The sequence below is a fragment of the Chelon labrosus genome (assembly GCF_963514085.1).
Source record: "Chelon labrosus genome assembly, contig: SCAFFOLD_208, whole genome shotgun sequence".
Lineage (NCBI taxonomy): Eukaryota > Metazoa > Chordata > Actinopteri > Mugiliformes > Mugilidae > Chelon > Chelon labrosus.
Window position 1 is genome coordinate 16,948 of NW_028181687.1, and position 22,907 is coordinate 39,854.

General features: G+C 43.8%; 1 protein-coding gene across 1 annotated transcript in view; it reads left to right on the forward strand.

Annotated features, from left to right (window-relative positions):
- Positions 1-21,278, forward strand: part of LOC311509795 (extracellular matrix organizing protein FRAS1-like) — a gene marked incomplete at its 5' end in the record, with an annotated part of 35,492 nt that extends 14,214 nt beyond the window's left edge. The window contains 9 exons of the mRNA XM_084575231.1: positions 2,101-2,256; positions 5,114-5,260; positions 5,491-5,637; positions 7,195-7,335; positions 7,843-7,983; positions 8,182-8,322; positions 10,202-10,502; positions 13,064-13,148; positions 20,895-21,278. Of these exons, the coding sequence (XP_084431357.1) occupies positions 2,101-2,256; positions 5,114-5,260; positions 5,491-5,637; positions 7,195-7,335; positions 7,843-7,983; positions 8,182-8,322; positions 10,202-10,502; positions 13,064-13,148; positions 20,895-21,257 (1,622 nt within the window). The remainder of the gene's footprint in view (positions 1-2,100; positions 2,257-5,113; positions 5,261-5,490; positions 5,638-7,194; positions 7,336-7,842; positions 7,984-8,181; positions 8,323-10,201; positions 10,503-13,063; positions 13,149-20,894) is intronic.
- Positions 21,279-22,907: the final 1,629 nt, after the last annotated feature.

The following is a 22,907-nucleotide window of genomic DNA, read 5'->3' on the forward strand; positions in this document are numbered from 1 at the left end:
TGTTTTGAGGTAAAACCTGATGAACGCCACAAAAATGTTCACATTGATGTTAATCTAAATGTGTCTCCACATGCGTCCCCAGCCAGCACTTGAGATCTGATCTCAGTTTGTGTGTCTGTAAATAAGCAGCGCCATCATGTGGCCAGTAGAATATTGTAGCAGCTGCTGTCTGCCGCTGTTTCAGAACCAAGAACAGCTGTTTGTTGAGTTGGGGAGATGATCCAGATTTTAGAACAAGATGGAAAGTCTTAGAACGTCCATACGCACAGTAATTTCTTTCTTCTTTATTAAGTCAACAGCTCCAAGGCCAGAATCTTTTAAAAGGCTCTCATTACTAATGAACAGACATCACTGATTCATGTGATCATTTCTACTAGTGGTTGAATGAATGAGTTAAACTCCTCTTCCTCAGATCAGCCCTGTTGAGTAGGTGGTCTTTAATGTGACCCAGGACTCATTGGAATGAGGTCACATGTGTCCCAAACCACCTCCACATGTGGACTCAGACCAGATCAGTCAGCTGTGTCCTGGTGTCTGTTCACTTTAAGCCGGACAGTGGCCTTCACGTTGCCCAGGTTGGATGTTAATGTGAGGTGTGAATGGGGCTGTTGGAGGAGTGCTTTGCATCTCCAGTATGACCCAGCTCTTAAACTTTTGTTCTTGCCTGACCGACACATAACTCTTCACCTGCAGAGGCCCCCTCTTTGTTCTGCTTCCCACTGAGATGGTTATCAGGTCACAGACAGATAACTTTATGATGCCCACCCGCTGCTGAGCCTGACAGACACAACCCCAGATAACATCAGATTAAACGCCACAAGGTTTTCTCCATTGTTCTGCTCACTTCTGAGGGTATTTCAGAGAGGCTTCTTCCTGCCTATCACTGGCATCTACCTTCAACACTAAGACACAAACAGAAAGAATAAGAAATAAGGACAATTCTTTGCTCTTCAAATCTGTCACAACTCTGGTGTGGTTTCATGAATGTTTCTTTAACCCTTTATGTATATTTGGTATCCTCCACATACATTTTAAATTGCGTCCCTGTGTCTGTCAGTGGGTGGTTTTCATCCAGCCAATCAGAGAAGATCAAGGCAACCTTCTCAGGTCAGATGAAGCTGTATGTAGACTCCAGCAACACACAACTTTATTAGACCAACACGCTTCGGCTTGTCATTGTTGTAGCTGTTTAGTTTTCTTGTTCTAATTTATTCATTGTTGACGATTTGACGGCCAGAAGAAAGTTGTGTGGTCACTGTATTTTATTCTCAATCAGCCTCTTTTAAAGTTGCTCTTTGGATGAAGATCAGGGTCTGATCAGTCCACTATAGGTCCACCTCTGCATGAACGCTGAGAATAACTGCTTTAGTAGGAACCACAAAGAAGAAGAAGTGTCCTAATGTTGTGGCCTGAAGTATCTGAGTCAGTACTTCTGTTCTAATGGTATAAATACATGTTTACATTTGTTTACCACATAAGGACAATGAACCATATATGGTAACTTCATTGATCTGGATTTTTTTTTACATGAAAATGGAAGATTTTGAAAAATGTCACAAAAGTAAAAACCGTCCTCTTCTTCTGTCCTACAGTAACACTCTAGTATTTCAATGAGTGCCCTATGAAGGGTTAATAACTGCTTTTGTCTGGTTCCTTTTCTTTCGTGATGCTTTCAATAGGCCTCCTGCAGGTTTCCAATCCCTCTTTAAATATCCACAGTTTATTTTTAGAAACTCTATGGTACTTACAAAAGGTTTCTAAAATAAATGGAATAAATGCATAAAGATTACTCAGCGCTCTCTCCCTGTACTTCCTCACTTTATCTCACCAGCTACTTCCAAAAACAAGAGAACAAAAGAAACGAGACCATTCGCATTTAATCAGGTTTTTGAATGTCACTGAAGCGTCCAATAAAGAGATCCAGAATTGAACGTTCAGCTGTTTTGCAAAGGTTTAAAGAAAATTAGACAGAGGTTTGTCAGCATGTTTAGATCTATAATGCATTGTGACTTCTTTGCAAATCAACTGGTGTTAACTTTATGTAACTACAGAATGATGATCTCAGACATATTCACCGTCCTTCCTGTGTTTTTCCCACAGAGTGCAGTCCAGACTGCCAGCGCTGTGCAGCAGACCTCCTGACGGGCGTCGGCAGCGTTTGCCTGTGGTGCAAAGCGCCGAGGTCCTGGCTCCTGGGCGATCACTGTGTCTCTGACTGTCCCCGGGGCCATTACGCCTGGCATGGAGCCTGCATCAGTAAGCACTTTCACTCCCCTGCCCTTTGTAGAGTATATGAGAAGGTCACAGGTCAGACTGGACGCTGCCCTGGACGTAAAAGCTGTTAAATCTCATCCTCCAGCGTTTTATGTTTTATTCATCGGTCCAGGATCTTTAAATCAGGGTCATTTGTTGACCTGTTGTTGAGGTTCATCTTGACCCTCTTGTCCTTCGCTGATCAGATCAACGAGGAGAAGGAACTCTGTGAATGTTAAACGTTCTGCTTCATAAATAAGTGATATTCACAAGGTTTAATTCTATTTATTTGGCAATAGAGGTCATTTCAGGGCAAGTCCCTGGTTTTTGTTGTGATGCAACGCTTTGCACATCCAGTTATAATCAGAATATACACTGATCAGGCATAACATTATGACCACCTTCCTAATATTGTGCAGTTCTCTCTTGTGGTGACTCATCAGAGAATGGACATGGGCCTTCTGAGGATGTTGTTAGTATGGGGGCCTTTGAGGGGAGGGGCCTCTGTGGATCATCCCACAGATACTTGATCAGTTTGGGATCTAGTGAATTTGGAGGCCAGGTCAACACCTTGTGCTGTTCTAATGCTAACCCTAAGTAACATCCACACCAATGAATGCCCAGAAGTTTCCCAGAAGAACATTGAACTGTCACAAGATGGTCGATGTTATTCACTTCTCCTGTCAGTGGTCATAATGTTGTGGTCATCAGAATATTGCACCAGCTGCTGTTTCTAATAGGTCTCCGCCAACTGTTATTTCAGAACCATGAACAGCTGTTTGTTGACTTGGGGAGATGATCCATATTTTGGAACAAGCTGTAAACTCTCTCGTTCACTAAAACCACTGCCGATATAACAACATAACACCTCATCTGGACTAAATTATGGGACATCAACCAATAGAGATACCTCTGCATCTATTAGATAGTCCTCCAACCAATCAGAGACATTTACTGGTCAACAAATCCAACTCCACAGATGACGTGTATGACTACTGTTACTGGTCTGTCCATCACCACATAAAGCCCTGCCCACACAATCTGATTGGCCCAGCAGATCTTTGCCTGAACAGCTTTCCAAAAAACAAATGGCTCCATAATCCTCATCCTCACCATTTCCACCTTCTTCATCCTCACTTGTTCTCGTCTTCCTCCTCCTCCATAAGCGTCTACTGATCATTACCCTGAATGCTTTTTATCCTCCTCAGTCACATCATTATCCTCCTCATCAAGACCTGTATCACCGTCATCAGTTCCAGTCTCGTTAGTTTTGTCATCTTCTCCGCCCCCTGGTCATTATCATAACCTTCTTCATTGTCGTCCTCCTCAGCCTGCATCCAGCTGAGAGAGTCTGGTTTTTTCCAAGTATTTCGAGTTTGCTTTTAAAACCACAGTTCTTTTTGTTGATCCTAAAACGAAAGAATAAAAAAAGAAAAAGTTAATACTAGACTTAACGTTCCTTCTGCTGACGTGATCTAAAAACTAAAAGCGCAACAAGTCAAAACTGTATTCTCCTTGAGTGAAGCAGGAAGTAGTCTCCATGGTGACCACTGGTCCAGGTCTCTCTGGTCCATGAAGTAGTCTCCGTGGCGACCACTGGTCCAGGTCTCTCTGGTCCATGAAGTAGTCTCCGTGGCGACCACTGGTCCAGGTCTCTCTGGTCCAGGAAGTAGTCTCCAATGTAACCACTGGTCCAGGTCTCTCTGATCCATGAAGTAGTCTCCGTGACGACCACTGGTCCAGGTCTCTCTGGTCCATGAAGTAGTCTCCGTGGCGACCACTGGTCCAGGTCTCTCTGGTGCAGGAAGTAGTCTCCACGGCGACCACTGGTCCAGGTTGCTCTGGTCCAGGAAGTAGTCTCCGTGGCGACCACTGGTCCATGAAGTAGTCTCCATGGTGACCACTGGTCCAGGTCTCTCTGGTCCAGGTCTCTCTGGTCCATGGATCATTGTGTTCAGCTCTAAATAAACCTGGTTCTTCTCCAGATTCAGAGAGAAATTCAGATGACCAGGTACCTTGAGTCAGAAAGTCTAAAATCTGAATATTGTTCCAGAGTCATGTCCATGCTCCTTTAGACCAACAGAAAAAATGTGAAATCAGTGATGGAAACTACTACTTCTTCTTCTTCTTCACCTACAAAACTTCTGCTTTTACATGAATCTAATAACTACTGGTTTCTTCTTTCTTTCTGGTTTCATACATTTTTTTGTTTTTGCTTTTTAAATACCTTTGTTTTATTTTCGAGTCTAAAACCAAACTTTAAATACCAAAAATCTCCTCGGGGCAGACAGACATGGAAGCAGGCTCCGCTCTGAGCTTTAAATGCAGAACAGGAGGCTTTTAACGCTGCAGGAGTGAAAACCTCAGGAGTCTCATTTAGTCGAGCCGACGGGCGCAAACACACAACCAGAGATATACTGGATGCAGACAAATATATTTACAGTGTGTTATGCTTCATGCATCATCGTAGTCGCCCCTCGTTTTAGTCGTCGCTCCCACTGGTCTTACAGTATCAGTGCAAGTGTCCTTTACCAGCAGATGTTCTTTATTACCCCAGTCAGCCACCCTGACCCGGAGCAGGTGTGGCTACAGACATGGCAGGAGAGACCTGAAGGAAAAGACCGCTACGTCTCTTTACCTGTCGCCTTCTTGTCTTTACTTTTTATAAATGTCTCTATTTTAAGTTGCAAGTGTTTACACCTGCTCCTCTGATTTAATCCAGATTACATGGGACATCTAATACTAAGTATTGTTTTGTCGTATGTTTGGCAGCGGCATCATTTTGCATCACTTTTATTTAATCTCAGACTCGTTGCTTTGCTTTAACTGTGTCTCAGTAGAAATCCTCTGTCTTCTCCAGGATGCCATCCGTCATGTGAAGGCTGCAGCGGGACGGGACCTCTCGCTTGTACTTCCTGCCCCTCCAACAGCGTTCTCCTGCCCTCGGGTCTGTGCGGCCCCAGATGCCCCCGTGGTTACTATGACAACGGTCACAGGATCTGTCAGGGTAAGTCGGGTAAAATGACATGTTTATACGCGTCAGAGAGTCACAGGCCGTGCTAACTCTTCTGATCCACGACGCAACGTTTCTTCTAAAGGAACGAGGTCAAACATGTCCCAGGCCACCTCCACACGTGGACTGAGATCACACCTGTACCTTTAGCTGGTCCCGTGTGATCAGACCCCCCAGGACGGACGCTAATTTGACCTCTGTGTTGACCTCTTTGTCTTCTGCAGCGTGCGACGGCCAGTGCCTGACGTGTGAGATGGCCGGCGTCTGTACGTCCTGCCGTGATCCGACCAAGGTGCTGCTGTTTGGGGAGTGCCAGTACGACGTCTGCGCCCATCAGTACTACCTCAACAGCACAACCCGCGCCTGCAGAGGTACGCTACCCCCCCCCCCCACACACACACACACACACACACACAAGAACTCAGCACAAACTGCAGCCGTGCAGGGGGAAGGGAAGGGAGAAGGGCGAGGGGGGTACACGGGATTAATAACGAGGATGTGTAGTGCACACTTTATGATATTCATAAATTGCTCTCCATCCATATTGCATGTAGAGCAGTGAGCTGCGCGGACTTTATGGGCTCCATCAATCAAGTAATAAACTGTGGGACTACATATGCAAATTGTGTGTGCGTTTAACTTTACATCTTCCCGTGCGCAGAGAAGTTGATGAATGAGGCTCAGAGGACGCATGTCCTGACTGAAGAACACGTACAGCGCCTCTGTTCACATGTTTAATTAGCCACTAATCAGCTCAGACTGCATCCTGCACACATCAGCCAGGCTCCAACTCATAAATAAGATGATTTTCCTGCTTTTTTTTGATGAGTTCTGGATGTAAACACCTTAACTCTGATATCACGCTGGCTTAGCTCAGGTATTCATTTCACACAGAGCTCACTTCACACAACGTCACCTCGTAGGCTTCCTTCTATCACCGGTTTGGTTCACTGTAATCAGATTTTTCCAGTTGTGAGGAGCCTGATGTGGAGCCACCACTTCCCCTCTCTGTGACTGGGATTAGCGGCTAAGCTAACCGCTAATGGCTACGCGAAACAGTTCGACGTCTTTAGCAGGGCTCCCCGCAGAGACGGGTGCTTTTAGCCGCCCAGAGCATGTTTATCCCTGCAGCTAGCTGGAGACGCTACCTGGTTAATCCACTGAACCTCAGACGAACCCGGCGTTAGCTTTCTGAGAGGGCTTTCAGGAACCTCTGGGAGTTTTTGGTTCGCAGCCACAGGGGGAATTTAAAACGCTCCCTCTGAGAGTCACTTATAAAGCCCCTCAGTACTTCTGCCAACAAACTACATTAGTTTTAGTTTGTCACTGATGATGTTTCTACGTTGAGGAACCCTAAATTCACATTTTTTTGTTTGTATCTGCTAAAATGTAAGACTGAATATTTAGACCAGGATGATGAAAATGTATTTTCTGGATTTGACTTTTTTTTTTAAAAAATGAAGGGGTTAGTGAAATTATTAACTGACAAAATTAAAAGCCAGAGGTGCCAATTATCACCAATGACTGCCAGAATACCTCCAGTCCTAATGGATGAATTAGCTTTTAGTCTCCCAGAGCTGCTGCATGGCCTGGTCCATCCCATAATTATACCTAGCATCAGAACTGTATGTCCTGGATCATTTAATCAGTTGAAGTAATCTCTGTTATTTTGTTCCACTGGAGCTTTAACACAAACCAGAGTGTTTTATTTGCCCTAATTGTGTTTCATTTTCGTACTAGTTTGAGCACAAACACAACAGATGTGCAGGTGATAAGAGGGAGACGGTTTAAAATCAATCCCGCTGAAAAAAAAGAGTTTATTAATCTCTTTTCCACTCTCTTCTCTTTTTTGCTCTCTTCTTTGCAATCCTCTCTCTTCTAATCCCCATGTCCTACCTCCACCTCCACCTCCTCCGTCCTGTTTCCAGAGTGTGACTGGAGCTGCAACGCCTGTAAAGGCCCCCAGCGAACCGACTGCCTGCAGTGCATGGAGGGATACGTGCTGCAGGACGGCGTCTGCACCCAGGGCTGCTCCCTCAGCTCCTATCGGGACGGAGACAGATGCCTCGGTCGGTGCAACAAAAAAAATAATAATCTGACCCACATCCCACGCAGCTGCTGCTGTAGCTGCTGTAGCTGCACATACAGAGTTCAGTCTTTCCTCTGAGCTGCCGTTGCATTGCTTCTGAACATTTGTCGACATATTTCTTTTTAAACATCTTAATTAACGGCAGCCGGCCAAACGTTTCCTAGAGAGACGTCTTTACAAGCGTGAAGTCTGACAGTTTTCTTCACAGAATGTTCCTCTCGTGTTCCTCGAAGCTCTTATTTAATCTGTGAACTACCATATACATTAATATAATCTTAATAATACTGCAGCAGTATATTTAATGCTTGCAAAATATTCTCCTAAACATAATCCACATAGATCTAGAAAGTGTCATTTTGTGCATTTGGTATCCTATTAAAATCAGAACGACCGCTTTTCAGAAAGCATTTGGACATCTCTCTGGTTGTGTCCTTGTTTCTAATGCTCTCTGTGTTTTTTTTGTGTGTTTTCTTTGTTTGTCCGCCAGCCTGCGACGATCACTGTTTGGAGTGCCAAGGTCCCGGGCAGTGTCGGGAATGCCAGCCCCCCTACGCCACCCTGCAGGGACAGTGTGTGCTCGAATGTGGCAGGAGCTACTTCCTGGACGCCTCCTCCAGAGTCTGCAAATGTAAGAGTTCCCAGTGTTTACTGAGTCTGAGAAAGATTTCTAACGGTGGTGTCTTTGCAAGGTCAGTTTGACTTTTTATTAATAATTCAAGGCGGCAAAAAAAAAACAAAAAAAAACTGGATATGTTAATGTAAAAATAAAAATGAGTTTGGTGACCGGTGTGGAGTCAAACCTCCGACTGCTCTGCGTCTTCGTCAGCTTGCTCATCGGACTGTGTGCTGTGTGACGGCGTCGGACGGTGCAGAGCTTGTCGGGATCAGACCTACCTCATGGAAGGATACTGTACCCCAGACTGTGGACACGGATACTACGCCGATCAGAAGACCAGGACCTGCCACGGTAATAACTACATGTCTGTTCTAGATGTTCTGATGTTCTGAGATGTGTAGAGTTATAAAAGTCATAAAAAAGATATTGACAGAGAAATAACTTTAAGGGACGAACAGTTAAAAGCAATTAAGGAATTTGTGACTTAATTGCTTAATGTCACATACTTGCTTGCTCTGATTGGTTGTAGGACTATGTAATGTGTGCAGAGGTATCCCAGAGGTATCAGGCTGGATTCATGTAGCTTAATGGATGCAGGAATGTTAGCAGGAAAAGGGTGGTTTAGTTAAACCTGAGAAAAGCTGATGTTCAAAGCCACTGTCCTTTTCAGAATCTGGTTATTTGAGTAATCCAAGTCCAGGTGTGAACACACCCAGGACGCACTGATCCCAGACCACATGTGGACGTGGTCTGGGATGCACTTGAACTGCATGATATCTTAATGTGTGTACTTTCATCTTGTTCCAAAATCTGGATCATGTCTCCAAGTCAACAACCAGCTGTTCTTGGTTCTGATCCAGCGGTAGGTAGAGATCCATTAGAGACAGCAGCTGGTACAATATTCTACTGACCACATGATGGCGCTGCTGATTTACAGACACACAAACTGAGATCAGATCTCAAGTGCTGGCTGTGACTGGATCTTGAGATTAAACGTCAGGTGTGATCAAGGTATTTTTAGCTGGTTACGTGTGATTGGATTACGTAGAATGGATTCAAATAATCAAGTCTGAACGGCTCCAAAGATCCAAGGTTTTGCTTGGCCGTTCTGGGACTCTGTGGAAAAGGCAGATGGAAGTTCTTGGCGTCTAAACAGCACCAACACAGATGCACAATAATCCTGCAACCAGCTGCCAAACACACAGATCTAAACCTTTTACAACTTTTACTATCAAATTAACATTTATTTTACGTTGTGTTTCTGAAAACTGTTTAATCTCAGTCATAATATTCTGATCCAAGGCTAAAACGCTCTGTGGAGTTGAGAATGTTTAATTGTTAACAGATATTATAAATGAACCGTAACGTCAAATATCAAACTTTCAGATCAGAGCTGAAGACACAATGAAGGATGTATTTCTGACTAGAGGAGCACACATTAGCATTAGGAGCAGTTTTCCTGTTAGTAATGTACTAATTGCTGCTCCAGAATAAGTCACAGTATCTGGTTTGTCTGCAGAGCTGTGTCCTTAAACGTGCCTCGCAGTTCTATTTTCTCTCTTTTATCTTCAAACAGTGGGTGTCGACCTGCAGGCTCAGACGCCCGAGGCCTTCGCAAGCACATTATAGTTGAGAGATGATTCATGAACTGTGACAAAGCACAATTCTAACAGAAATATATTATCATGCAGCGTTGGTGATAAATGCCTCCTTCTTGTAAAATAATGAACACTTTTCAGCCTGGAGCTTTCAGCTAATCCATAATCAAGTAAAATAGCAAAGAACTTGATTTTTTTCATTTTTCCCAGCAAAAAAAGAAAAGTTAAGTTGAGATATTCTCATTTACAAGTATAATTATATGGCCAAAAGTTTGAGAATTTAGAGTGCCCATCGGCATCATTAGAGGAGATATAATGAGATTAGAGTGTGGTGTGTGAGCTGATCTTTAAGAAGCTCCCTAACAAAGTCAGGTTCAATTAATGCCAGCTTCCAAAATGTCATGGCAAGACCAGAACGTCTCCCACTCACTCAGATAGACGTTTTCATTTTGATTTCATCACGTCCTCTCAGCCTCCACTCCCACTCACAGCTCCATCCAGCTGTGATTCTCTGTCCATAGATTTATCGTCTTGTTAGACTTGTCTCACTTTTTCATCTTGTTCAAGTCCAGTTTAGTTTGATAAAAGCGTCAAAGATTGTTCATTTGACTTTCCCTTCTCCCTTCTTTCAGCGAACGCCCACCCCCCTGCCCTCAAGATCAACGGTTCCCTGCTGGTTCCTCTTGATGGTTTTGCCCCGCTGCCCACCGCCCTGCTGCAGGTGAAAGACCCGGACAGTCCGTCAGAGCGGCTGGTCTTCCAGCTCGTTCAGGGCCCCAGCAACGGGAGGCTGGTCCTGTTTGGAAGGGAGGAAGGAGAAGAGAGGGGAGTCCGAGGGAAAGGCGGCAGAGAACTAACCAGGGACGACACCTTTACGTGGGCAGACCTGAGCCTCGGCCGGGTCCGGTTCGGACACCAGAAAGACAAAGCCAGGTTAGTGGACCGGGACTCCCTCGAAAAGCTTAAGAACTAGTCTGTAGTGTTGGAGTTTTGTTTTTAAGATAACATTTAAAGACGGATTTAAAAGGCCCTGTTCACAGCATGCATTAAAACAAAAACTAAAGGCAGCCCAAACAAACAACAATCCTCACTGTTCATGGTTCTGAAACAACAGTGGACGATGAAACACTGTTTTGAGACAACACTTAATACATTACTAAGGCCCTGTTCACACCTGCCATTAAAATGCATCATTAAAATAAAAAAACAAACAACAATCCTCACTGTTCATGGTTCTGAAACAACAGTAGATAGTGATCCACTGTTTTGTTCACAATATTCCACTGTGTCCCAAATGCTATATTAAGAGAGTTTAAAACATTTTAACACATTACCAAAGCCCTGTTCACACTTGCCATTAAAATGTGTCTGCCATCTAAATAAACAATAAAAGCCCCCAAACAATTAACCAACATTTGACATGAATGTATATAAAATAAGATAAAGGCCCCCCAAACACCCAACAATTCTCACTGTTCATGGTTCTGAAACTACAGTAGATAGCCATTGACTGTTTTGAGACATGTGCTGTTGTGCAAAATATTCCGCTGCGTCCCAAATGATGCGTTTAACACAAATTTAAACATATTACTAAGACCCTGTTCCCACCTGGCATTAAAATTATCAATAAAGACCCCCAGACAAATAAGCAACATTTGATATAAATGAATAAATTAAAATATAAAAGAAAGGCCCCCAAACAAACAACAATTCTCCCTGTTCATGGTTCTGAAAAAACGATAGATGCATGTGATTGAAATGATGTGTTTATTGTTGTTAAGACAGTTTAGAGGTACAAAGGACTGTTCACACCTACAATTAAAATAAATAGACAATGTTAACATTACAGATTTACTGCCTGTAAACTAATACATCTCAGAGATTTACTTATTTCATTGTTGAGAGACAATTCTTCTATTTCCAGTTTACGAGTGGCTCCTGTTTAATAGGATTTAAATCTGTAGACAAAGTATGAGCAAGTGGTTGACATAATCAAATCTCTGTATTGTTTAGTTTCTCCACTTATTTACTTCCTGTCTCCAGATCTGATAGATGGTTTCCCTGAAACAATTCAAATAAATCTGGTATTCAGATGCATACCTCCGTTTGGACACTTGCCACCGCCCCTTCAATATGAACCTAATTTGAAGCTGACATTAAACGCCTCCTCTCCCGTCCTGACATTTCTTTTTTTTTTTTTCTACTGTCCTGTTTGATTTATGCTGCCTCCCGGTGGGAAAGTTCATTTCTATTAACCCACACATGGGCTGCAGATGCATTACGTTTACTCGTTTTAGTTAATGTGCTCATATTTGCATATTCTGCATTTTTATTGTGTTTGACCCCAGTCTGATTACCCAGAGTGCATCAGTGTCAGGGCTCAAAGAGGCTGCTAATATGTGTAGATGGATTTGTTGTTTCAAAGCTCCGTCCGGAGCCTGTTTGTCCTCTCCAGAGCTGCTCTGCTGTGGCCTTTTCAGAGGATTCATTTGTGTATTCGAGTCAGAATTGACATATTAAAGTCGATCCTGACTCAGCTGGTCGGGTCTGAAATGCCAACATGGTGAGGAATTAGCAGAAAAAGATCCAGCGCCTGGTTCTGAGCCGTTCTATTAATGGAGAGAAAAAAACATAAAGCTCCAAATAAGATTAAAACCTGCGTATTACAGACATATTTTTCAAATTATGTCGAGTTGGGGATAACGGCTGCAGAACCAGAGTCACAGACAAACGCTGCAGAATCACATGTTGTGTTCTAATCATGTTCAAAAAAAAAAGAAAAACCCTCCTGACGTAGTAGAAGCCGCTGTGGATGAAAAGATTAAACGTGGTTTGTTTTTATAGACAAACTCGTTTCATTTTTCTGCCTCAGCAAAACACTAAATGAATTTTCTGTTTCAACTGGAAGAATTTCTACAAACTGATCTGATCAAAGACCTCGGTCCTGTGTCTCCAGGCTGCCTGAAGAAAAGAAGATCTGAACCTAAAAGATCAACCAGACACGTTTACTGCACATAAACTCTAAGACAGTCAACGAGCTTAAGATTCAAACTAAAGACATTTCCTGTTTCTGTTTCTTTTAGATTCATCTTTATTTGTATTTCCGTGTTTTTAACTCCTAGTTTTAGTTTAGTGACATTTTAAGTTTTAGAAATATCGTTAATGAGCATTCTTTCTTCCTTCCATCATCTCTTTCTTTTCTTTCCTTTCTTTAAAACACAGAGCATTTAGAAGGTAAATGTAAAAGTCACCAAACAAACTCTCAGATCAGTCGTTCCATGATGCGGCTCCGGCCCCAGGGGGTTGTGGGTAATAAGCCTTGTCTTTGACGAGCACATTGTGTACTGTCCTCCACGCATGTAGCTTCATTAGCTCTAATGGCTACACACTACTGCTAGCCTCAGAGAACTCATTTTCCCACAAGCCTCTGGGGCAAACCTCCACGTCTACCTTCAGGTGATTTAAAGTCTTCTTCTCTCTCTTCCTTCCTGTAGGAGCGGTGAGTTCACCTTGCGTGTCGCTGACCCCCAGCTGTTTTCTCAACCAGGATCGGTTCAGGTTCAGGTCGTGTCGATGCAGGTAAACAAACTTCAGAAGAATAAACTGTCACAGACACCTGATGATGATGGCTGCCTTCACTGTGCACGTCAGTTTACTAACGTCATAGACTGAGAAGAATATTCTGCCAAGATAAATGCATAAAATGAATCCTCGCTGTGAAAAGGCTGACGCTACTCCTGCACACCTGAACACATGACATAACTTTTTATTTAGTTTTGTTTCTAACTAGCTGCTTCTTTAGACGGTCGGAGTTTGAGGGCATTGATTCTTAAAGACTTTCATTTTATTCCATCGCTTGATATGTGTGATGAGTGTAGCCCACTAAAGTTGTTCTGGAGTCGCTGGGAACTGATTCTGCTCCTGTAATGATCTGCTGGGCCAATCAAATCATTTTGGGAGGGGCTTAATGTTTTGATGAACGGAAGAGTAACAGTAGTCGTACACGTCATCTGAGAAGACGTGGAGTTGAATTTATTTACAACTAAATGGCTTTGATTGGTTGATTAGATTGGGACATCAGGAGATGAACGAAAGAGCTGTGGAAAGCAAGCAGAGTCTAAAGTGCAAGGGTGGGCAATAATATGGCCTGCAGCATCTAAACAACTATATATTCCAAAAGAAACAGAAGAAGAAGAAACAAACTGTATTCTATTGGACATTAGACGCTTCACTTAACAGCTTGTCTGCATTTACTGTGGATGTAAACTGAGTTATCAACTGAGATGTTGATAAGACAAATACAAACTTGAAAAATAACCCTTCCAGGTGTTTTTATATCAGATTAATTTGCGTTACTGCACATTAACCACAGACATCAGGCCATTCATTGAGGTTTAAATAACTGAATCTACACACAGTCCACCTTTATATGCATTCAATCAGATTAATCAGACTTTACAACATGAAGTGCAGAGACAGCAGGCTCCGCAAAGGTTTGGACGCGCTGTGAAAGCAGCACGTCCAAGCAGCACGTCCAAGCAAGTGGTCCGACTAAGGACAGCTGCAGTAAAGGCCTGGCGGATCATCAGAACCAAGGAAACCCATTCATCACCCAAATATTTATGATTATGGTCCAATCATGTTTAAAATGATTGTAATTCCTACACCTTTCCTCCAAACAGTCTGCACTTAAAACCCATATTCATGATAAAGTGTAACATGAATATGGTTTTTTTAAACACAGACACTCAACAGTCAGTGTTTTCACTGCAGCGACTGCTCATCTTATTTCTCATTCTGCTGCATCATCCCAGCTGATCCGTCCTCCTCTCTGTTTTGACGCTCTGTCCCCGTGGACCGACGCCAGGCCGGCGACCGGCCAATGTCAGCTTGACAGCGCAGGTCGCCTGGTGACGAGCTGACCTCAGATTACCGCACAAATATACAAAACACAGAGGAACAAGGGCTGAGAGCTGAGGGACGTAGTGACAGACTGTTAAAGAAAAAAAAAAAAAACACACACCAAAATGCGTCGTCTTGGTGTTGTTTCATGTGTGAATGTTGAAATACCAATAAAATATGAATCCTAGTCTTTGCAGGTGAACAAAGTTTCCTTCTCCTAAAAACCTGCAGTTTATTTGAGGAACATGAATCATTTCCGTGTCGTATTCTCGACCAACATAGCGTGACAGCTTTCCTCAAACCTGAGCCGGCTCTAAGTAAATTATAGTTTGAGCCGTTGGAGTGCTGCCGAGTGGAGCTGCAGTGTTTGGGTTCTGTTCAGGGCGACTGCTCCATTACACAGTCGCTTGATTGGCTCAGCTTTCTCAGCTGGTCGTTAGCAGGAGCCGCTGATAAGGAAAGAATAGTGATTCATGCACACCACCTCCGTGACTGGGTGTCTGACTGACAGCTGCTCGGCCTCCTCTCGCCCGACACTTTCCTGCTGGAGAAGATTGAGTTCATCTCTGCAGCAGCTGATTAGCATTTAATGCAAGCTGATCTTTTACTGGTATCTGTGCAGGTTAACAGCCAACAGATGTTGGCTCCTGCGAAATTGCTCAGCAAAGGCAGTTACTGCAGTGATGGCTAAGGTGACCTGTTCAACAGCAGGTTTAATCCTAAAAAACAACTGGACTTGTAGATGTTCTAGAAGACGTTTCATCCAAGTCTTCAGCTCTAAAGGACTGGTGGAGGAGTTGGGGTTTAAATGGGAACATCTGTTGGGTGGTTGTTCGCTGAGGGTCACTCAGGTGTATAATGCCTCACCTTTTTTGTATTAAAGTTATCAGAAGCAAATAAATGAAGGTAATGACTTAATATTGTGTAGGTCTCCTTGTGGTGACTCATCAGAGAATGGACATGGGTCTTCTGAGGGTGTCCTGTGGTGTCTGGTCAACAGAATAATCAAAACAAGTCAGTTTGTGATGATTTAAATGTGGCATTTCCAACATATGAGGAACCATATTGTCTTTAACAAAGTGTAGAGTTGTTGTTGTTGTTGGGTTCTCCAAGGTGAGATTTGGATTTTCTCTTTTGTCTCTTTTGGCTACTTCTCCGTCTTTACCAGTGAATTCCCAGATTTCTGACAGTCAAACAAACATCACTGCGCTGTTTTTCCATTTCTGAACTTGAAGAGAGAAGCAGCCTCAAACGTGTCACAAAGAGTAACAGGGCCTCGTATGATTTTTCCTTTCACTCCACATCAAAGCGCATCAGTGGTCCTGATGTAACTCCGTGTTCTTGTTGTTTCCAGCTCTGTTCTCTTTGGAAATATTGATCCTGTCAACACGAGTTCAGAAAACTTTAAGGCTTGTAGGTTTGCTTTGAAAGGAACCGTTCAGTGTATTCCAGTAACAGGTAACATGAACAGTTAATGTAATGTTTTTTTCATTTCCAGAAACAATGTAGAGACACAGAACAAGACTGTCTCTGTTAATACACTGTACAGTTTATTTTCCAGCTGCAACCTGTAGGAATGAAAAGTGACGGCAATGTGGTGACAGTTCAAAAAGCTGCATTTCCTTTAACATCCAATAGAGGCTGGCTGCAAAAGTGAGTCAATCCACTATAGGCTACTATAGGCAGGGAATGAAGGACACAAATCCAAGGTAACGCAAACAACTTAAAGTCAATTTAATGAGGACAAAAGACATCTAATGATAAGTATGGTAGAGGGAAACAAAAACCAAGGCACACACACTAGGAATCCAAGCAGGAGCAACAGGGCAACAAGCAGGAAACTCAACAGATGACTTCAATTTTTAATTCAACTCAGTTTTAATCATATGGCGTCAGTAACAACACATTGTCTCAAGATGGAGAAAGGCACACACAGCTGCTAACATGCTACACAGTAGTAGCACACAATGCATGAAGAAGAATTTAGATAAGAAAGTTGAGGACAAATGCTCGGTGCAAGAGACGGGAAAGTAGAGGACAGGTGCAAGAAAGAGGGAAGTAGAGGACAGGTGCTCAGTGCAAGAGACAGGAAAGTAGAGGGTTGGTGCTCGGTGCAAGGTAGAGGATAGGTTCTCATTGCAAGAGAGAGGAGAGTAGAGGGTACGTGCTCAGTGCAAGAGACAGGAAAATAGAGAATACATGCTCATGTGCGTTATGGGATATCCCCTCAGCAGCCTAGGGCTAAAGCAGCATAACTAAGGGATGGTTCATGTGTCATCTGACCGAGCAGTAAGTATAAGCTTTTTCAAAAAGGAAAGTCTGAAGACTGACCTTAAACTTAGAGAGAGAGGGAGACTTGATAAGAGACGAGGGGAAAGGATAACAAGAAATAGGTGAATGTAGCGAAGAGCACATGCAGACAAAAGACGAAGAAAAAGAAAAATACAAAGACAGAAAATAAACATATTTACATCCTGGTATTAGAAAACTGTTTTGGCTCATTTCTCCTGAAGAATTTTTCTAGAAGTTGTTTAAGTTATATTAAGGCTTAAAGCTGCTAGGCCTCATCTCCCCCATGTTCCACCTCTTTGACCAGTGTTTTAGTTAGCTGGGAGTTAGATGGAGTCAGACAAAGATGGTGACGACCAGAGACGCCACACTGAGCTTCAGAGCTGCTGCTGCTGAACAGGAGAAAAAGGTCATCTGTGGTTATGCAGCCCTCGCCTGTAAAACTAAAAGCTGAAAATAAATAAATAAAGAGTTAAGTGAAGTCCGTCAGATCTCCAGCCAGCGGGGCCTCAGCCTGTAATAGCCTCAGGAATGAAAGATGTGAGCTGCAGATAGCCTCCCCATTCCTGACAGGAGTAGCTGCTTCTTTTGAACAAAAAATATAAAATAAAAATCCAATATCTGCTGATGGCCTTTTTACAGAAGTGGCCTCACACACACACCTTTAACGTCCCTTATAAAGCTATCGTTTTCATTTAAAGTAAAGTTTCTGAGGCTGATATCTTTGACTTTAAACTGTCTTTAATGTGCTTTCTGTGCAAAGCTCTGAGCTGTCAGTCAGTACAGAGGTGTCGTCTACCTTTATTGGTTTGTTCACTTTTATTTTTCAAGTTTCAGGGTTTTCAGGTTTGCTCTTAAAACCAGAAACGAAAACAAGATTTTCATTTTTAAATCCTGAAACAAACTTTTCTTTTATTGTGTAGCCCCAAAGAAAAAAGTAAAGTTAATGTTAGACTTAATTTCTGTTTTACTAGTGCAGAAAGTAAACAGGAAGTAGTCTACGTCTGGACTTTGTGGCTCGTGCACCTCTCTCACCTCTCCATATTTAGAAGACAAACTCTCAGAGATAAATTCAGATGACATACCTTGCGTCATAAAGTCTAAAATTCCTCTGGACACCATCCAGCATGAACGCTGCAGGAAAAAACAAGACCAAAACAAAATAAGTCAGGAAACAGCACAAAGCTTCCATCTTGTTGAAGGGCTGCAGAGCCCCAGAGGGCCCCGGGGGTGACGACAGCTCCCAACAACAGGAACCTCATCTCTCCTGCTCACCCGTGAGGGCAGGATGAAGGCTTAGCCCTCCCACCTGAGTGTGCCTGTGTTTGCTTTCCTTCGCCTCGGGGGCGGGGGGGGATTGTCTTGAGTGAGCTAGCTAGCATGTCTTAGCACGACTTAGACGCAGCACATCCACAACCTTTTGTTTTGTGTCGACAAATTGCAGCAGTGACGACACAGGGTTTAGGTGGGCGCCCGAGGACGAGTCGTCTGTCTCTTGGAGATAATTCGTTTGACGTCTAAAAAAAATTGTTACCACACAGCCCCCCCCCCCCCCCCCCCATGCCCCCGACGGAACAAAACGGGGCAACAGGCTGCAGATAACAACTTGTGTGTTTATGAGACTCTGTGACAAGAAAATTGAGCCAGAGGTTACTTTAGTTCAGAGGCTTGCAGACGGAGGGGGTATGCACGTATGACTTTCCACTTGTCATCTGTGGCGCCAGCTTGTTTCATGCATCCCCCCCCCCCCCCCCCCCCCCTTCTCCCTTTGCTGCTGCTGCTGCTGCTGCGATGGTAGAAATGCTGGAGCTCAGCCAGAGGCCGACGGAGGCGATGACTTGGACACCAGCCCCATGTCTGGCCGAGCGGCTCGGAGCTCCGTACCTGCCGACCGGTTTGATTCAGAGCCAGACGCTGACTGACGTCTCTGCAGGGACAGGCCATGCATATCTGCCTTTCACACCCCCCAACATACCCCGGACGGATTTAAATGGATCAGCGCTGTTTTTAGTCTCCTAGCATTTACCCACCGTCTTCTTTGTTTTCAGCGTCAGATATTCAAACACACACACACACACACAGAAAATAGAAATATCTAGACGTTTGAATGAGGAATGTTTCAGTCAGTTGTAAAATTAACTTAGAGATAGCTGAATCAAGCACGTATACTTTTAGTTCCTGGAAAGTATTAGTTTTTGTCTTCGGATCCGTCTAAGAACATCAGGGTACTTTTAGATTTTGTAAAACTAGAACTTCTTGGCACTGGACGTGATTTGACCTCAAGACCATCTCTATATTCAGACATGTTCTCCATACTTTTATTTCTATGAAAAGAGCGACCTGCTATCAACTACATCAATCAGCCACAACATTATGACCGGAAAAGTGAATAACATTTAAACCATCTTGTGACAGTTCAGTGTTCTGCTGGGAAACTTCTGGACCTGGCATTCATTGGTGTGGATGTTACTTAGACATGTAGCACCCACCCAGACCAGACCAGGCACCCCCACCCCATAGCACAAGGTGTTGACCTGGCCTCCAAATTCACTAGATCCCAAACTGATCAAGTATCTGTGGGATGATCCACAGTGTCATCTGTGATGGTTCTCAGTTGTCCAGGTCATGGTGGAGCCAAAAAATCTGAAACAAGGTCAACTGGACTTTCTTGAAGACGTTTCATCCAGGTCTTCAGCTCTAAAAGACTGGTGAGGAGTTGGTGCTGTAACAGGTGACTATCTTGTCATTAACAGACCAAATTCATGTAACTTTCTGATGGGTAACACCCACAGATGTTCTTATTTAAACCCCAAACTCCAGACGTGTTTGGTTCTTCAGAACCTGTTACAACACCAACTCCTCAACAGCCTTTTAGAGCTGAAGACCTGGATGAAACGTCTTCAAGAAAGTCCAGTTGACCTTGTTTCAGATTTTTTGGATCCACCATCGGTTCTTCAGAACCGAACACTTGGATGATACGTCTTCAACGTCTCAAGTTGTCTTGTAATATCCACATCCAGCACTTGTAATCCTCAGTCCATTTATTACAGCACAAGGTGTTGACCTGGCCTCCGAATTCACGACATCCCAAACTGATCAAGTATCTGTGGGACGCCCTGGAACAAGCCTGATCCACTTCACTTGTCCAAAAAAGCTGAAACAAGCGCAACTGGACTTGTAGAGTTTCTAGAAGATGTTTCATCCAAGTCTTTAGTTCTAACAGCCTGGTGAGGAGCTGGGACCAAAGTCATGCAAGTTTCTGATGGGTAACACCCACAGATGTTCTTCTGTGAACACTCAACTGAACACTCGGATGAAACGTCTTTAACGTCTCTAGTTTTCTTGTTATATCCACACTCTGCACTCATTCCTCACTCAGTTTATTACAAGCACCGAAGTACAAATGCAGACAGAGGAAGCCAGGCAGTGAACTCTGGATAGAGTCAAACCCTTGCTGACAGCAGGAGGCCTCCATGCTCCTGAAGCGACTTTGATAGCTACGTTAAGCTCGTCACCAGCTGCAGAGAAGCTCCAGGTACGGCTGAGTGCGGCTTAATGAGGCGCCCTGCCTCACCTGCACCTTCGTCTTCTTCATCTCTCTCAGCGGCAGGTCGCCACCGATGCCCCGTGTCCCGATCCTCCGGGAGAAAATTCATAACTGCCAATTTGAGCTTCTTCTTGTGTCGTGCTCTCAGGCGACCTTTTTGAAGTTGTAGAAATAATTCTGCAGTGGCTTTTACCTTAAGAGTCGATGTGTGTTCAAGAGTCAAAATCAGGGGTGTGACGGTTTGTTTTAGAGGAAAGAAGTAAAAGTACATGAAGACTAAAGTATCCTGTCACATTTTCTCAACATTTTATGAACAAACTGAAGTTTCATAAGAAAAACAATGTGCGACCTCCTGAAAAGAAAAGAAAGCCTTAGTGGAAGAATAAGGGATAGCAGTTACTTTTATTGAAAAATTGCAGCTAGTGTCTTCTTTGTCATTTTCACACTTTGCAAATTCATCCAGGGACCAGATTGGATGCGCTGTCCAACCCATTTTGGCCCACGGGCCGTATGTTTGACACCCCTGGTCTAAATCAAACCTGTCAGATTCTAATCAAACCCTGTTCTCTTCTCTGAATGATGTCCAGCCTCCGAGGGTCGTGACCCTGGCCCCTCTGCCCGTCGAGGGCCGCGGCGGCCACGCGACCGTCACCAAGTCGTTCCTGCAGGTTGACGACCCCGACAACGCGGCCGACGTGCTGGTCATGGTCCTCGAGCCGCCCCGCCACGGCCGGCTGACCCGTCTCCACGGCGATCGAGCCGTCGGCCGCTTCAAGCTGGAGGAGCTGACGCGAGAGCAGATCCAGTACGTCCACGACGGCTCGGAGGAGGCGGAGGACGGGGCGGTGCTGCAGCTCAACGACGGACACAGCTACAGGAACGTCCTGCTCCAAGTCCACATCAGTCAGAAGGTAGGAAGATTAACGTTTAGTGTTTTATATTATAGTTGAGCAGGATCCTAACGGTTTATTCTGGGTCCTTTAACCAACGAGCCTCTACACTGCAGCAGGAGGATGCTGCGGTGCACTGATGCTGAAACATGAACTGAAGTACATAATGAAAACTTTAAACATCTAAACGAGTCTCCGGTGCTTAATTGAGAGTCGTCCATCTCTGCACTGGCTCTGGGCCGAGGCACATCTCTGGCATCAGTCCTCTGTTATCACTGGATGAGGCTCCTTCCTGGATGTTGCACAGCTGAGCCAAATTAGTGAGTCGCACCTGGAAGTATCAGCATCGCTCCACCGGCTACCTCACCAGACACTAACTCAGACAGTCAGGAGAAAAAGAGCAATTGATTTTCTTTCTCCTCCTCCTCCTCCTCCTCCTCCTCCTCCCTCCTAATGGATCATCCTGGGGAATGAGTCAAACTGGTGAAGTTCACATAGAATGAGGTAATAAGTGATGCACACTGCAACAGCTGTAAAATGCTGCATCATCTCCAGGATCCACACTCAAATCATTATTTCATTATATTAGAGATATTGCAGAAAACAACACAGACAGATTAATCTTATTCAAAGTTTTCGAAGTTATAGTTGTGAAACCACCAGTTATCATCGTTTTTATTTCTATTTCCAACCATTTTAGATTTTTTTCTAAAACTTGAAACCCGACCCGTGTTTAAGATGTGAAGAATGATTGTATTTTTAAAAACCACACACTAGGACATTTAAAAAGGAAAGATATTATTTGTGCATGGAACTGCAATAACCTAAGGACTAAACACAGAGGCTTGTCCATTTAAATGATGCAACTGCTTTATTCATCGTCAATCAATTGCACAACTGCCGGTTCTGTCCCTATCAAAATAAAAGCACCGCAACCCTCTGCATGCAGAACTGCCTCAACAACAGAAACAGTTTTCTTACCGGTGTCAATGTCTTTGCTGCCAGACTCTATTCTTTTAGCACTTTTTCCGTATATTTGACCTTTTTTCAAAGTATTAATCGTATATCTGGCGACACTGAGCCAGACCGGCTTCCCCCGCCTATAATTTTCTTGTGGTGGAAAGTTGGTCAGGAGCCTCTCCATTGGGAACTGATTCAAAGAGCTGCAAAGATCGATTGTCTTGTTCACTATCCTGAAGATATGGACAGAAAAATAACTTTCAAGGGCGAACAGTTAACGGTGTCTTGAACGCCTTAATCGCTTTAATTGAATTGGTTCGAAGACCAATTAAAAATGAAATCAGTCTCAAGTAAGTTGTCTAAAATGTATGAAATATATGCATGCTGTTTCTGTTAGAGCTGACTCACAGACATCTTAGCCCTAACAGTCACATGTATCACCACTGGCCGACGTAACAACACGACAGCAGAGCTAAAAGAACATCAACCTCAAACGGGACGAGTCATGTCCCGTCTTCAGCAGCAGAGAGTCTTTATTTCCAGTTCCTCTCCTGTGATTGGAGGTTTGGAGGGCAGCTACGTGTAGATGACGCCTCCTTAAGCTCAGTTTCTTCTTCTTCTTTTTCTTCTTCGTGTGAATCAATATCGTCCCACACACGATCACTCATCCCAGTTTCCATCTGCTGTAAAATGTCCTGACGCTGCGTTCCGTCTCGCTGTGGACAGAATGTGATGGACAGCTGAGAGGAT